The following is a 14,929-nucleotide window of genomic DNA, read 5'->3' on the forward strand; positions in this document are numbered from 1 at the left end:
TCGATTCATTTGCTGTTATTTTCTTCCATTCTGTGGGTTTCTTTTCATTTTATCTAGGGTTTCCTTTGCTGTGCAAAAACTTTTAAGATTAATTAAGTCCCATTTGTTTATTTTTGTTTTTATTGTCATTACTCTAAGAGGTGGATCTGGGAAGATGTTGCTGTTGTTTATGTCAGAGAGTGTTTGGCCTATGTTTTCCTCTAAGAGTTTTATAGTATCTGGCCTTATATTTAGGTATTTAATCCATTTTGAGTTTATTTTTGTGTATGATGTTAGGGAGTGTTCTAGTTTCATTCTTTTCCATGTGGCTGTCCAGTTTTCCCAGTACTGCTTATTGAAGGGGCTGTCTTTTCTCCATTGTATATTCTTGCCTCCTTTGTCATAGATTAGTTGACTGTAGGTGCATGGATTTAATTCTGGGCTTTCTATCCTGTTCCACTGGTCTATATTTCTGTCTTTGTGCCAGTACCATACAGTTTTGATGACTGAAGTCAGGGATCCTGATTCCTCTAGCTCCATTCTTCCTTTTTAAGCTTTTCTTTGGCTATTCTGGGTCTTTTATGCTTCCAAACAAACTTTCAAATATTTTGTTCGAGTTGTGTGAAAAGTGTCCTTGGTAATTTGATAGGGATTGCACTGAATCTGTAGGTTGCCTTGGGTAGTATAGTCAAACACGTGGAGACTAAACAACATGCTGCCAAAGAACCAATGGATCTCTGAAGAAATCAAAGAGGAAATTAAAAAAATACCTAGAAACTAATGACAACAAAAATATGACACTCCAAACCCATGGGCTGTAGCAAAAGCAGTCCTAAGGGAAAAGTTAAAAGCCATACAAGCCTACATCAGGAAACAAGAAAAAGCTCAAATCAACAACGTAACTTTACATCCAAAGCAGCTAGAAAGAGAAGAACAGACAATACTAAGGTTAGCAGAAAGAAATAAATCATAAAGATCAGAGCAGAAATCCATGAAATAGAAACGAAGAAAACCATAGAAAAGATCAATGAAATGAAAAGCTGGTTCTTTGAAAAGATCAACAAAATTGATAAACCCTTAGCCAGACTTATCAAGAAAATAAGATAGAGGACTCAACAAAATTAGAAATGAAAAAGGAGAAGTAACAATGGACATCCCAGAAATACAAAGGATCATAAGAGACTGCTACATGCAACTATACGCCAATAAAACAGAAAACCTAGAAGAAATGGGAAAAGTCTTAGAAAAGTACAATCTTCCAAGACTAAACCAAGGTGAAATAGAAAAGACAAATGGACCAATCACAAGTATTGAAATTGAAACTGTAATTAAAAAACTTCCAACAAACAAAAGTCCAATACCAGATGGCTTCACAGGTGAATTCTATCAAACATTTAGAGAAGAGCTAACACCTATCCTTTCCTCTGCAATTTTCTGAAACTATTCCAGAAAATTGCAGAGGAAAGGACACTTCCAACCTCATTCTGAGGCCACCATCACCCTGATACCAAAACCAGACAAAGATACCACAAATAAAAGAAAATTACAGGCCAATTTCACTGATGAACATAGATGCAAAAATCCTCAACAAAATACTAGCAAAATGAATCCAACAATACATTAAAAGGACTGTATGTCATGATCCAGTGGGATTTATCCCAGGGATGCAAGGATTCTTCAATATCCACAAATCCATCCGTGTGATACACCACATTAACCAACTGAAGAATCAGAACCCTATGATCCTCTCAGTAGATGCAGAAAAAGCCTTTGACAAAATCCAACACCCATTTCTGATAAAAACCCTTCAGAAAGTGGGCATAGAGGGAACCTACTTCAACATATTAAAGACCATATATGACAAACTCAGAGCTAACATCATTCTCAATGGTGAAAAGCTGAAAGAATTCCCTCTGAGAACAGGAACAAGACAAGGATGCCTGCTCTCGCCACTACTATTCAACATAGTTTTGGAAGTCCTAGCCACAGCAATCAGAGAAGCAAAAAGCAGGAATCTAAATTGGAAAGGAAGAAGTAAAGTTATCACTATTTGCAGATGACATGATTCTATACCTAGAGAATCCTAAAGACTCTACAAGAAAATGGTTAGAGCTCATCCATGAATTTGGCAAAGTCACAGGATATAAAATTAATACAGAGAAATCAACAGCATTTCTATATACTAACAATGAAAGCTCCGAAAGAGAAATTTCCGTTTACCATTGCATCAAAAAGAATAAAACACTTATGAATAAACCTACCTAAAGAGACAAAAGAGTTGTGCTCTGAACACTGTAAGACAGGAGTTCCTGTCGTGGAGCAGTGGTTAACGAATCTGACTAGGAACCATGAGGTTGCGGGTTCAGTCCCTGCCCTTGCTCAGTGGGTTAAGGATCCAGCGTTGCTGTGAGCTGTGGTGTAGGTTGCAGACGTGGCTTGGATCCCGAGTTGCTGTGGCTCTGACATAGGCTGGTGGCTACAGCTCTGATTCAACCCCTAGCCTGGGAACCTCCATATGCTGCGGGAGCGGCCGAAAGAAATAGCAAAAAGACAAAAAAAGAAAGAAAACTATAAGACAATGGTGAAAGAAATCAAAGATGACACAAACAGATGGAAAGACATACCATGCTCTTGCACTGGAAGAGTCAATATTATCAAAATGACGGTACTACCCAAGGCCATCTACAGATTCTCCATGATTTATTCCTGGCATGATAGCTTGTTGCTTTTTAGCACTATATGATATTCCCTTGTCTGCATATGCTGCAGCTTACTTATTCCTTACTTATTCCTCATAGATTTTTCTCAGTGCCCTCATAGATTTACATTTTTTATGTGCTAAGCATAAAAGGATATTTCGCTATCATAGAGAGGTTTGGTGATCCATATACAGCGGAAAGCCTAAAAACAAAATTCACTCATCATTTTACCACCTGAAGATACGTAATGTTAAAATTCTAAAATTTTTCTTTCTGATCTTTTTTCTGTCTATAGATAGCAAGCTGAATCTGTAGAAAGACAAATCAGAGATATGTTTTGTTTAAAAATGGTATGATGTGAAATATATATATTTGATTTATACTTTGTCTTACAATATTCCTGAGTATGGGATTACTCTTAAATACCCATATGTCAATAATATACAATGCAGAATCTTTGTTACTTTCTTTTCTCCTTCAAAACTATATAGTTTATATGAAGAAAAATTTCATTTTTTTTACAGAAGTGTTTACTGTCTTCTAGTTGTTGCTTATTTCCACTCTCCATTTACATAATATACCCAGAGAATATCAACATTTAAACAGGCGGCGATCAGAGGAGAAAACATTCATCTCTAATGCCAGCCAAACATAACAACGAACTCTTTGATCTCGTTTCTAAACTCCAAGTCTACTGTGAGGTCTTTGAAGTACCCACTTGGTTTGAAGCCACGCGGAGCAAGTTAGCAAAATAACTGGTTTGAAGCAAACAAAAATGTAAACCCTAAACCTTTCCCAGCTTTGCATAATCATCACATTCATTTACTTCTTGCTAAATTTGCCTTTGTGAGGATTAGGTTAACCAAACCTGTCCTCCCATTTTTGTTTTTCTTTTTGATCTTCTGACAGTGCTTTCTCAGCCTGGTACCAAGTTTTCCTAAGTACTTACATATTTGACAAACAATTTCATTCCTGAGACTCACTCTGAAGAAATTAATGATGCTACATGTCTGTTTACTATTTTTCAAAATAATTTTAAAATATATGTTTGTGGAGTTCCTTTTGTGGCACAGCGGAAACAAGTCTGACTAGCATCCATCAGGACTCACTCAGTGGGTTAAGGATCCAGTGTTGCCATGAGCTGTGGTGTAAATTGCAGACACGGCTCAGATCTGATGTTGCTGTGCTGTGGTGTAGACCGGCAGCTACAGCTCCAATTCGATCCCTAGCCCAGGTACCTCCATATGCCGTGGGTGTGGCCCTAAAAAGCAAATATGTATAAACATACATGTATATATATATATATATATATATATATAGAGAGAGAGAGAGAGAGAGAGAGTAAATTAGAATAACAGAATAGCTGAATTAAGTGTCTTGTCCATCTTTTTATGCAACTTTTACTGTGTCTAAACAGTGCCTATTGGTAAAAATACCTACATTACATAATCTCTGATCCCTTTGAAGGAAGAAGTTATTTAAGATTATTCCAAAGCACTCTTTGTCACATGGAAAAAGGACTACTTCAAAACACATTACCCATATTCATTTACTGAACAGAAATACTAATTTGAACACCCCCAATGTCTTAGACACCATGAGTATAGGAGTGAGGTCAGATAAAGTCCAGATCACATGGAATTTACATTTCAGAAGGAAAACCTGAGAAATGTATAAGTTAATAAGAGAATCTTAGATAATGCCAACAAATCCTAGATACAGTTATTGTTTTGCAAGATACAGGTGCATTCTTTCTTCATTCTATTAAACAAGTAAACTTCTTAATCTCTGAATAGCATATTTAAGGGTATTTTTTAGTTACTGTTGGTGGTGTTTTTTTCCTTAGAATCTGGAATACTCAATCTAAACACTGCTATGTAAAAATGAAAGCGTAAGATCTTTGGAGTTGTTCACAAAATTAGCCAAATTTAAATTATTCTGTATTATCAATATGTTATCATACTGAGTTTGGTATAATATATAATGTATCTGATACATCTTGAAATATATTTTATACACCTATCTAGGCAGCATATTATAATAACCTGTATATATTAAGCATCATGGACTAGCATTTTCTGATCAATTGAATCAAGTTAATTTAATAAAAGCAATGTATATGTAAATAAAAACAGTGTATAGTCAACTAAGCCTTTTTCCATTGTTTACACTCAAAGGTTGATAATTTGAATTTTTTCTTCCTGATGGAATACATTTTTTATGTCTGGAATATGTCTTGAAATATTTTTATTCCCTTTTCAGGAATTTGCTGCACTGACGAAAGAGTTAAATGCCTGCAGGGAACAACTTCTAGAAAAGGAAGAAGAAATTTCTGAACTTAAAGCTGAAAGAAACAACACAAGAGTAAGTATAAAACCGCCTCTGCTTGGAATTAATTCCATATATAGCTTGGTGCCTTATCTCCATTATACTCAAAAATATAATCCTTTAAAACCTCAAGGAAGACTTTAAGCAGACACCAACTCATACTCTTATTACTTAAAGTAATGGAGAATATACTACAAAATTCAAAACAGGAAGACAGGAAACCTAAATTACAGTCTCAGCTACTAAATCACTGTGTTGCCTTACAAAAATGTTAGTCTTCCTTCTGGCTTTTGCTTTACTTGACTTTACAAAGATGAGCTAGATTTCAATACTGAGTTTCAAACTATTGCCATTGGAGTAGGTGGGCAATATTTTGGAGTCAGGGGGTATGAGAAGGGAGCGTGAGTTTTGACGATGGGGCTGTGAGTTCAGATCCTGACATTCATCCTCACCTCATCCTAGAAAAATAATTGTTTGTGTAAAGTGTTAAAAACTTAAAACCACTGGAATGGGGCTCTCCTAATTAAAGGGGGCATATCTTTTCTATTTTAGAAAATCACCAAGGAGACTTTCAATTTAATATTCTGATTTCATGAACCTGATGGAATTTACAATGTTTTGCTCTTGGAAACCCATGCATTTTTTTGTTCAGTCTCATGGCATGCCATACAACAATAAAGTTTAAAATTTTTCAAAGATGCTTTATTTTATAGCTCAGAGGAAGAGTCACTCAATTTCATAAGATATATAACTTGTCCTATGGCCTATAAATGAGAGAAGTTTCTCTATTGAAAGAATATAGAGGAACAACCACTTTGGTATGTCTGTAGTTCAACTTCAGTAGAAATTAGGTAAAATATTTTAAGTGTTAGAGTTCTGGCAGGTTACTGCTGAGAAAATAAGGTACAGTTAACGGTGTATTCATTTTATGCTTGATCTTACAGACTGATATAAAAATGACAGCTTCACAAACAGTGAATAAATAGCAGGAAGAGATTTGAAAGCTGAGGACCCCAAGCCCCAGAGGCTGTGCCCTTAGCCATGAGGCCAACAGCACAATTACTCAAGTTAGACCCATGAAGAAACTCAAAGTTTTATTACAGTTAAGGGAAAATATTGCCTACCAGACCCTGTGGTGTGCAGTGTGTTATTCCTTCTTGACTATGACTAATTTCAGAGACTGGGGCATTTGTTGACAGCCTCCACACAATTTTTATCATATTATATCCTATGAAGCCCGGAAGACCTGTGGCTATTGCATCTGCAAAGGAGTTTTGGGTAATAAAGCAAGCAAAGCATGTTGTACTTGTAATATACATTCAGGAGTCAAAGTGAGAAAAGTGCAAACATTAAGCTCTTTTAGGTTAATAGGAATTGAAGCCATTGATTTGAATCATAATTACTTGAAAACATGAATAAAGCTGGGAAGCATTTTTCAATCTTTCTTAAAGCAATGATGTGGAGGATTTTTGTCATTGATTGCATCAAGGAAAATAGATTTATGAAACCTTCCTTGTGCAAAATATTGATTATACAACAACTGTATAAGTTACAAAACCTCCCCCACCCCACAAAAAATATCTAGGCTGGAAACCAGACAAACTTGTCTTTTCCCCCATAATACTCTCTTAGATGTTGCTAAAGAGAACAGCTTTTTTTTAAAAAAAAATAGATTTATGCAATAGTTTCTCCTTCTACACATTTAGCATTTCTTATTGTTATTGCACCCACTTATTGGTCATGGAGAGAGAGCTAGACGTTCCTTCTCACACCAAAGAAAATTTGATTGGTGTTAGATTGTAGGAAAGTTTAATAGAATGAGTGTCTCAATTTTCAAGGTTCTGACAAACTCATGACTCTTTACACATTGAATAATTAACATATGCTCATGAATTGAAATAAATAAGAAACAGAAACTATAGTCCACGAAGAGAACTCATGAGTGGGTAGTTACTTGTGTTAATTTTGAGTGTCATCAGAAACAATAGATCATAAAGGTATTTGAGTAAATATATCTACTGTCAAATAGAAAAGAGAATTTTCAGAGGGAGATAAGTGAAGTTGCTGTAGTGTGTCAAGCAATGATAATGACAATCATGTAGTAACTTACATTAATTAGATGTGACATGTCTTTCCAAATGTTTTACATGTGTAACGCCAATTGTCCTTACCACAGTCTCATTGTCCCCATTTAACTGATGAGAAAACTAACATAGTAACTTCCCCTCAGCCACATGATTTATGGGTGACACACCCAAGGAATTCACTCCTAGGCGAAATCACAGGCTATGTGTTTTAACATATTCCTATGTCACTCACAAGTCGTATGTGGTATAAAGGATTAGGTAAGAGAGGAGTTTGTTTTCTCTTATTTAGATAAGAGGAGAGTTTGCTCAATTTCTTATAATTCAGTGCCAGTCTATTCAGTAATCTTACAGCAGTTATGTGGAAAATAATGACTATGTATTCACTCTTATGTCCCAGGTAAAAGTTGTGGACATTTATCACTTTGTCACTACAGCTAAACCTGATCTTCACCACCCCCCCCAAAAAAAAGTGAGGAAAAATCAACATAGTCCCCAGAGTTGCTCTTAAATCCAATTACCACTAGTAATTACATTGAGGACATTCAAATAAAATCATGTTATTTTATTCATGATTATACAAAAAATAAAAATTTAAAAAATTGTGGTAGGTATTTACAGAAATATTCAAACAAGCTTTATTGTTTAATGTTTCTGCACTAAGGCAAACATAGAAAAAATTATGAAAGAAGATATTATTCCTAAAACTTCTGACTATACCTAAGCAAGTTATATTTACAGAAAATAGCATACTCACCATTATTTCAACATACTCAAATTGATTACTGAAACATGTTTTGGCAGAATTATCTGAATTAATAAAAAGGTAAAAAAAACCTAGAAATATTAGTATAGTTATTATTTCCTAATATCAGGGTGGAAAAGTTTTGTTGTTTTGTTGTATTGACTTTTTTTGTGCCTGAAGATCTCAAAGGATGGTTTGTGTCATTAGCAGTGTTTTAGAATGCAACTATTATATGGCTTTGAAAAAGAAGTTATGGTTTTAAGAGCTAGTCCTAAAGTCAGTTATGAATAATAACACCATAATTTCATCTCACGGGTCATGAATTTTAAAAAGAGTTAATTATCTTCAGTTCAGAGACTAAATTTGAAACACTCCTTACTATATCCTTACTTCTGTCTTGAGCCAAAAGAATTATGCTAAATAAATGTTCAGACATAGACACCTGACATTGCTAAAGAAAACCTTCCCATTCTTGACAAACCTCCAATAACAATATCCCTCCAAACTTACTTCCTCAATGAGTAGAAAGTACAATGCAGTTGAGAAAAGGAAGACCTTAATAGCTGAAAGCAGGCCAAGATATTTGTGTGCACGTATGGGTTCATGTGTACATATATATGAAAGTGCTACACCAGGATATGATAGATTACAAAAGTGAATAAGGACATATGCCCTCTCAACAGCTATTTACATACAGCTCTCTAAGATGTACATGATACACACAGGGGATCGAAGCAATATTTGAGAGTGAAGACTGTTGAGTGGATTGATCGTGAAAGCAATCAGCTGGAAGGTTTTCATTTTAAGATGTTAGTATTATGTGACCACATTACAGCATCCAAATTAGTTTACAGGATAGAATGCAATTCTACTTGAATGCCTTGTGATTGAAAATAATTGCATACAAGGTTATGCTGAATTTATATCCAGTAGAAAGATGTGTATTTTAGAAACTTAGTTTAAAATTTCTAATTAGGCAATATATGTATATGCATATATGCTATGATATATGTGTGTATATATGCATGTATGTATGTGTAGACTGTGGTCATTTAAAGTGAATTCCAACATAGATTAAAGGTTATTCAGTCCTTGCAATCCTTTGAATATACCAAAGAGAGTACCTTCTGCAAGATTTATTAAACATTAGCCTAAAGTTTGGCTTCCAGCAAAGATGTACAAATTAGTTGATTATTAGTGGCATCTTAGATAAGTTCTTCTTCATTTTCATTTGAAGCTTGAAATTCATAGGTCCATGTTAGATTAGAACATTTTAGCATTCTCCAAGAAAGATAATGTACATTCACTATTACTTCAATTCAAAAAGTAAGTAGTAAGCATATATTGTATGGAATATTTTCCTAGGCATTGAGGAATATTCAGAGTAAGTTAAAATTTTAAGTCCTTAATGAGTCTGCTTTAAATAAATAAAAACAACTGATTGTGTTGTTATACGTTTGAGAGTTCTTAATTGCACAAAACAGTACAGTTTGCAGTTTTAATCAAGAAGGCATTAATTGGAGTTCCCGTCGTGATGTAGTGGTTAATGAATCTGACTAGGAACCATGAGGTTGTGGGTTCGATCCCTGGCCTTGCTCAGTGGGTTAAGTATCCGGTGTTGTCGTGAGCTGTGGTGTGGGTTGCAGACACAGCTCAGATCCCTTGTTGCTGTGGCTCTGGTGTAGGCCAGTGGCTACAGCTCCGATTAGACCCCTAGCCTGGGAGTCTCCATATGCCTCAGAAGTGGCCCTAGAAAAGGCAAAAAGAGAAAAAAAAAAAAAAAAAAAAAAAAAAAAAAGAAGGCATTAATTAAGACATATGGGAAATCTCTAAACTGAATTTCCAGGCACAACTTCTAGCACTACATTTCCTAGTCCCAGAAACATGCAGCCTCTGCTAAGACCTGTGCCATCAAAGTGGATGCCCCATACCTAGAACGTTTGCACATCAGGCTCCCCTCAGAATCTTTCCTGGACAGGGTGCTCTGGTTGGCTAACTCTTAAATCTCATGTCTGCCACCTAGTGGTAAACATGCATGAGAAATGTTTCTTGGATTCTGCATCCAGAAGGAGGCATTCAGGATGTGAGGACCTACCAGTTGTGGAAGGTGTACTCAAAAGATTTGGGGCGACCTGGAATGGCAGTCTGAACTACCGCCCAGATTCGGTCATACCTTTTTTGTATTAAAACTCTAAACAGGAGCAATACTGCTATGTACCTACCCAACAATACAAATAGAGTTCTCATACAAAAGTAAAATCGCATTTTCTCAAAAAAGAAGGTTCATAATCTCTAGTTACTGCATCCAGCTACATGTATAGAGTTCTTCAGTGTGGACGGTCTTGTTCTCATTAAATCTCAATTGTGTCTTCATATTCTGTAACGTCTGGGCTACTTCAAATGTCATCAGAATCAACATACCCAAATAAAACATAGTAACAGGGTAAAACTATAACAAGAAAATGGGGAAATAATTTAATATGTACTGTGTATTGATAAAATAAAATAGAAAGATTCATTTACCTCCACCTTGTCACAAAGTCCTACTGGCAATTGTAAATCCAGTTATAAACCTTGATTCCTGGACCTCAGTATACAGACCCATTTATATTCTGAGAGAAACTGAACCATGCTTCCGTTACTCACTCTGAGTGTATACTCATTCCAGGTGATAGCACCCAACATGGAAATGTGCAATCTCTCAACTTGAGTTAAAACAGATTCCTCTTTGGATTACTTTACAGTTCTATAGGATCACCTGCTTCTGAATTATGTGATAACATGGTGAAACCATGGCTGGAAGTGTCACTCAATTGCATTACTCCTTTTACTTAAGATGAGTTTTTTGGGCAGAAGCAATATTTTGTATGATAACAAGACTAAGCAAAAATCTAATAAGATGATATTGCTAGTAGAAGCATAACCGTTAGTGAAGGCAAATCCATATCCTGTAAATGTGTTTATTACAGTAAAAAAAAAAAAAAAAAAAAAAAAAAGCACCTGCCTCCTCCTTGATGGAAGGAATTTCATGTACTATGCTTGCTTCAAGATGAATAGTTGGTTTCAGGTGTACTGTGTCGTGTCAGGGGTTCAAGGTTGATGGCTGCACTAACTTGGCCGTTTGGCCGTGGTGGTAATTATATCAGCCTTAATAATGAAAAGTCCATTTTGTTAGGTCAATAAATAATTCCTATCCTTGAAAGCATGGTCACTAATTTATGCCCACTGAGCAAATATTAAGGTGGCCAAAGAAATACCCCAGTATCCAAAAAATGAATCATTTTTTCCACCAGATTATTGAAAGCCTTCACACCAGTGGGTACCAAAGATTTAGTCCTAGTTTAGAGTTAATATCCAAGAAATGTTGGTATTCTCTTTTACTTAGCTATTACCATGGTCAATGGTTGCAGGTCCCTTTAGGGAAGATTTTCTGGTTATCTATTGCTGCATAACAAACCACCATAAAATGTAAGGTCACAAACATTAGACAGTCCTATGGGTCAGGAACTCAAAAACTGCACAGTGGTGACAGCCTTTCTCTGCTGCATAAGGTTTGGGCTCTCAGCTGGGGTGACTTGATAGCTAGTGACGATTATGACAGAAAGTGATTTCTTTTTACCAGAAAAAGCAAAAAGCACTGACATACAGTGTTTGCCAATTTCCGTGGTGTAAATATCCCCAGTGTAGTTGATTTCAAGCTACCAACATAATGTTACTGAATGCGGAATTAGGAAAAAGTGCACAGTGGTGAATCATTATTTAGTATTTCTGCCATTCATGTACATTTGAAGTAAGTGACCCCACAGGCATAGATAATAGTAAAATATAGTAAAATAATTAGGAAGTGATAGATTTTGACTGTTTACTATATTTTTAAAATATTTCATTGTTATAAGTTTATATAATTTAAACTTTAACAATGACTTATTTTACCATCAGCTCACAAGATTTCTGAAAATTAATAATTCTTTCCACAAGATGGTACAGGCCAGCTTTAGCATATCATTTCCAGGTAGCAATTCAGATATCTAGAGTCCGAAAGGTCTATGTGTGAGGTGACTTCTTTACTCTCATGTCTGGCACCTGGGCTGGAGTGGCAGAAGGACAGGTGGGTTCAGTTGGGTCTTTGTATCTGAGAACTTCCATATGACATCTATGGCATAGACGTCTCAGACGAGTGAGTTTTGATGTGGTGGCCCAGGGATCCGAGAGCAAGTGTTTCAGCCAACTAGACGGAGAGTGCATTGTCTTTTTGGACTGACTCAAAAGTCACAAATTGTTACTTCCAACCTACTATGCTGGTCAAAACACTCACAGGCCCACCCAGATTCAAGAAGAGGGAACAGAGACACCCCACCACCCCCCGCCACCCAAACACACACACACTCCTCAATAGAAGAACTACCAAAGAAACTGGACTTTAAAAAAAATCACCACGGTTGGAACATAATAAAGAGTTATGTTTGTGTGGTTTGCTTTTAAAGAATATTTAACCTCCCCTAAATTTAAAGAAAATTCTTACTGTAAAATGACTCTGGGTGTGAGATTTGGAGAAAGCCAAGACACTGTCAGGTGGACAAGTCAGGATTCAGTCCTCCCGATACAGAGCTAATAATTTACTATTATTATTATTATTATTTTATTACTACAACCTGGTCCTCACTGCCTGTCAGGGACTCTGTGATCAGTTGCCATCACCAAAGATCCCAGTGGATCCAACCATTCTGCCTGGTAGTAACCACACTCACATTATCCAAGGTGATTATGTATTTTACTTAGTCTCTGCCACTGAGTAAGTCTGTCATCTGCAGGGGAATCAAAGAGTCCATTTTAGGACCAGCATTTCTAGTGTTTCATCCCATGTTTATAAAGATTTACTCTTGCAGAGATTTCATAGGTCCTGGGTTCTCTTCCTACTAATGTATTTCTCAGTGGCTGGATGAAATTAGTGTCACTCTCATCTCAATGGAAATAGTTAAGTGGTAGGCAGAATTCTCCATTTTTAACTCTATAAAACTTCAGTTACTTTCTTCTACCTTATACCCAAGTAATTTTTGGATTCTCATCTTCACTGATTCTAATGTGGCCACCTCTGAGTTTCTATTATAGTTATATTATAATAGAAATATAACATCTATTCTATTATAGTTATATTAGTTATAGTTATAATAGTTTATGTATATATTTAAAAACTATAAATAAAAATAAGCTATATAATGATATATATTTATATACTTATGCTATATATAAATATAATTACATATACATTTATATATTATTATAGTGTTATTAGAGTTACCCAATGGAGCAAACAGTTATAGCCACTCCTAGTTGGTCGATAACTAAGTTTTTCCAGATTCTCTAATAAAAATAGTTTTATTGAAGTATAGTTGACTCACAAGGTTGTGATAATTTCTGCCGTACAGCTGACTTAATCATGCATATACACATATCTCTTCTCTTTCCGATTCTTTTCCAATGTGGATGATCACAGAATATTGGGTGCAGTTCTCTGTGCCACACAGCAGGTCCCTGTTGGCCAGTCATTCCATATACCACAGTGTGCATGTGCCAATCCCAAACCCTCAGTCTGTCCCTCCCTGCCACCTGTCCCCTTCTGTAATGATAGGTTTTTCAAAGTCTGTGAGTCTGTTTCATTTCTGCAAATTAGTTCATTTGTATCCTTTTTTAGATTCCACATATAAGTGATATTGTATCTACTATTTTAATGAAGTCAAAAATTTTGGTTTTCCCTTCTTGTTCCAGGAATATTATGGTAGCACGTATTTCTACACATATTCCCAGATTTCAGAGATTACAGATTTGCAAAATTATATATATCTTTTGATTTGGAAGGCTTTTTTCCTCTTAGTTTAAACTTTGTAATTTATCCCTTCATATTCTAGGTAGAAATCTAGAGGCAAGAAGTGGTGTTTGGATGGAATATGATGAGCAAAGTCTTTGGTTTGCAAGATAACTTTTAAATGCAATCATTCTATGGCCACCAAGGCAAATAAGGTGAAGCTTATCAGTGAAGCAGGGAGACTCATTGGGATTTGGTGGATTAGGGTAAATCACACTCACTGAATCATTCTAGATGTCCTTTCTTCTAGTTCTTAGAGTACCTATTTATTTTCAGAATAGTGCCAAGATTTCCAAATATGACACCTGCTAAGGCTTTGCTTACCTTTACCATTTTCTGTTATGCCTTTGGGCCTCAATTATGAACAGTCACAGCAACTCTTGGGTTCTCTGATCCTTGACCTAAATTTTAAACCTTACCATTGTCATATTCTGTCTTTAAACTCTTCAATGCAGTTCAAAGCATCCATCTCACCTCCTTGTCCTTAGATTCTTGCTGCCCTTCAAGATGGTCTACTGTGCCTATGACTCAGTTCATCAAAGTCCTACTTTCAGAAGCACCCCATTTCAGGAGAGCTTAGGTGGTCATTTAAGTAACTCATCTTCATGAATCATGTAAGACAGTGCTCCTTCTTTTGATAGTAATCTAATTATTACTTTGTCAAATCTGTCTGGGTCAGATATACCAGATTCCCATTTGTCTGAGGAGTTGTTACTTAAAGACATAGTTGTTATAAACTGCTATTTCAATCGGGGTTCATTTATTCATTCAACAAAAATTTATGAGAATCTACTATGCACCAATCTTCAAGGCACTGAAAAATACAGCGGTGGACAAAATAGGGGAAAAAAATAAAAACACATTTTTCCTTCTAGGAGTTACTGGGTGGATCAGCAGCTTAAGGATCCAGTGTCGTCACTGCTGTTGTGTGGCTTCTATCCCTGGCCCAGGAATTTCCACATAGTGTAGCCACAGCCAAAAAGATTTAAACAAAAATACAAAAGCAAGCAAACAAACAAAAGTACTTATTTCCTCATGAGCCTTACATTCTTTGTGGGGGGGATTGTAAACAAGATAAAGATATTAAGAGTGAATTACCTATGGACAAATACAAGGAGGAAAAACAAACTGGAATGGAGATATTTAGTGCAGGAGGTGATGAGGGAAAGCCGTGTTGAAAGTTGAGATTTGAGGAAAGTCATGAAAGAGATGGTCATGCAAATATTTGAAA

The 14,929-nt window shown here is 35.8% G+C and overlaps 1 protein-coding gene across 50 annotated transcripts in view; it reads left to right on the forward strand.

The window, feature by feature from the left end:
- The window catches only part of PPFIA2 (PTPRF interacting protein alpha 2), a 461,887-nt gene that overhangs the window by 261,986 nt on the left and 184,972 nt on the right, over nucleotides 1–14,929 (forward strand). For all 50 annotated transcript variants that reach the window (XM_021093032.2, XM_084957697.1, XM_021093042.2 and 47 more), the window contains one exon: nucleotides 4,941–5,042. In XM_021093032.2, the coding sequence (XP_020948691.1) occupies nucleotides 4,941–5,042 (102 nt within the window). The remainder of the gene's footprint in view (nucleotides 1–4,940; nucleotides 5,043–14,929) is intronic.

The sequence above is a fragment of the Sus scrofa genome, chromosome 5 (assembly GCF_054392235.1).
Source record: "Sus scrofa isolate SSC_HxYL_T2T_F1_AM1 chromosome 5, Sscrofa_HxYL_maternal_Yorkshire_Landrace_v2.0, whole genome shotgun sequence".
Classification (NCBI taxonomy): domain Eukaryota; kingdom Metazoa; phylum Chordata; class Mammalia; order Artiodactyla; family Suidae; genus Sus; species Sus scrofa.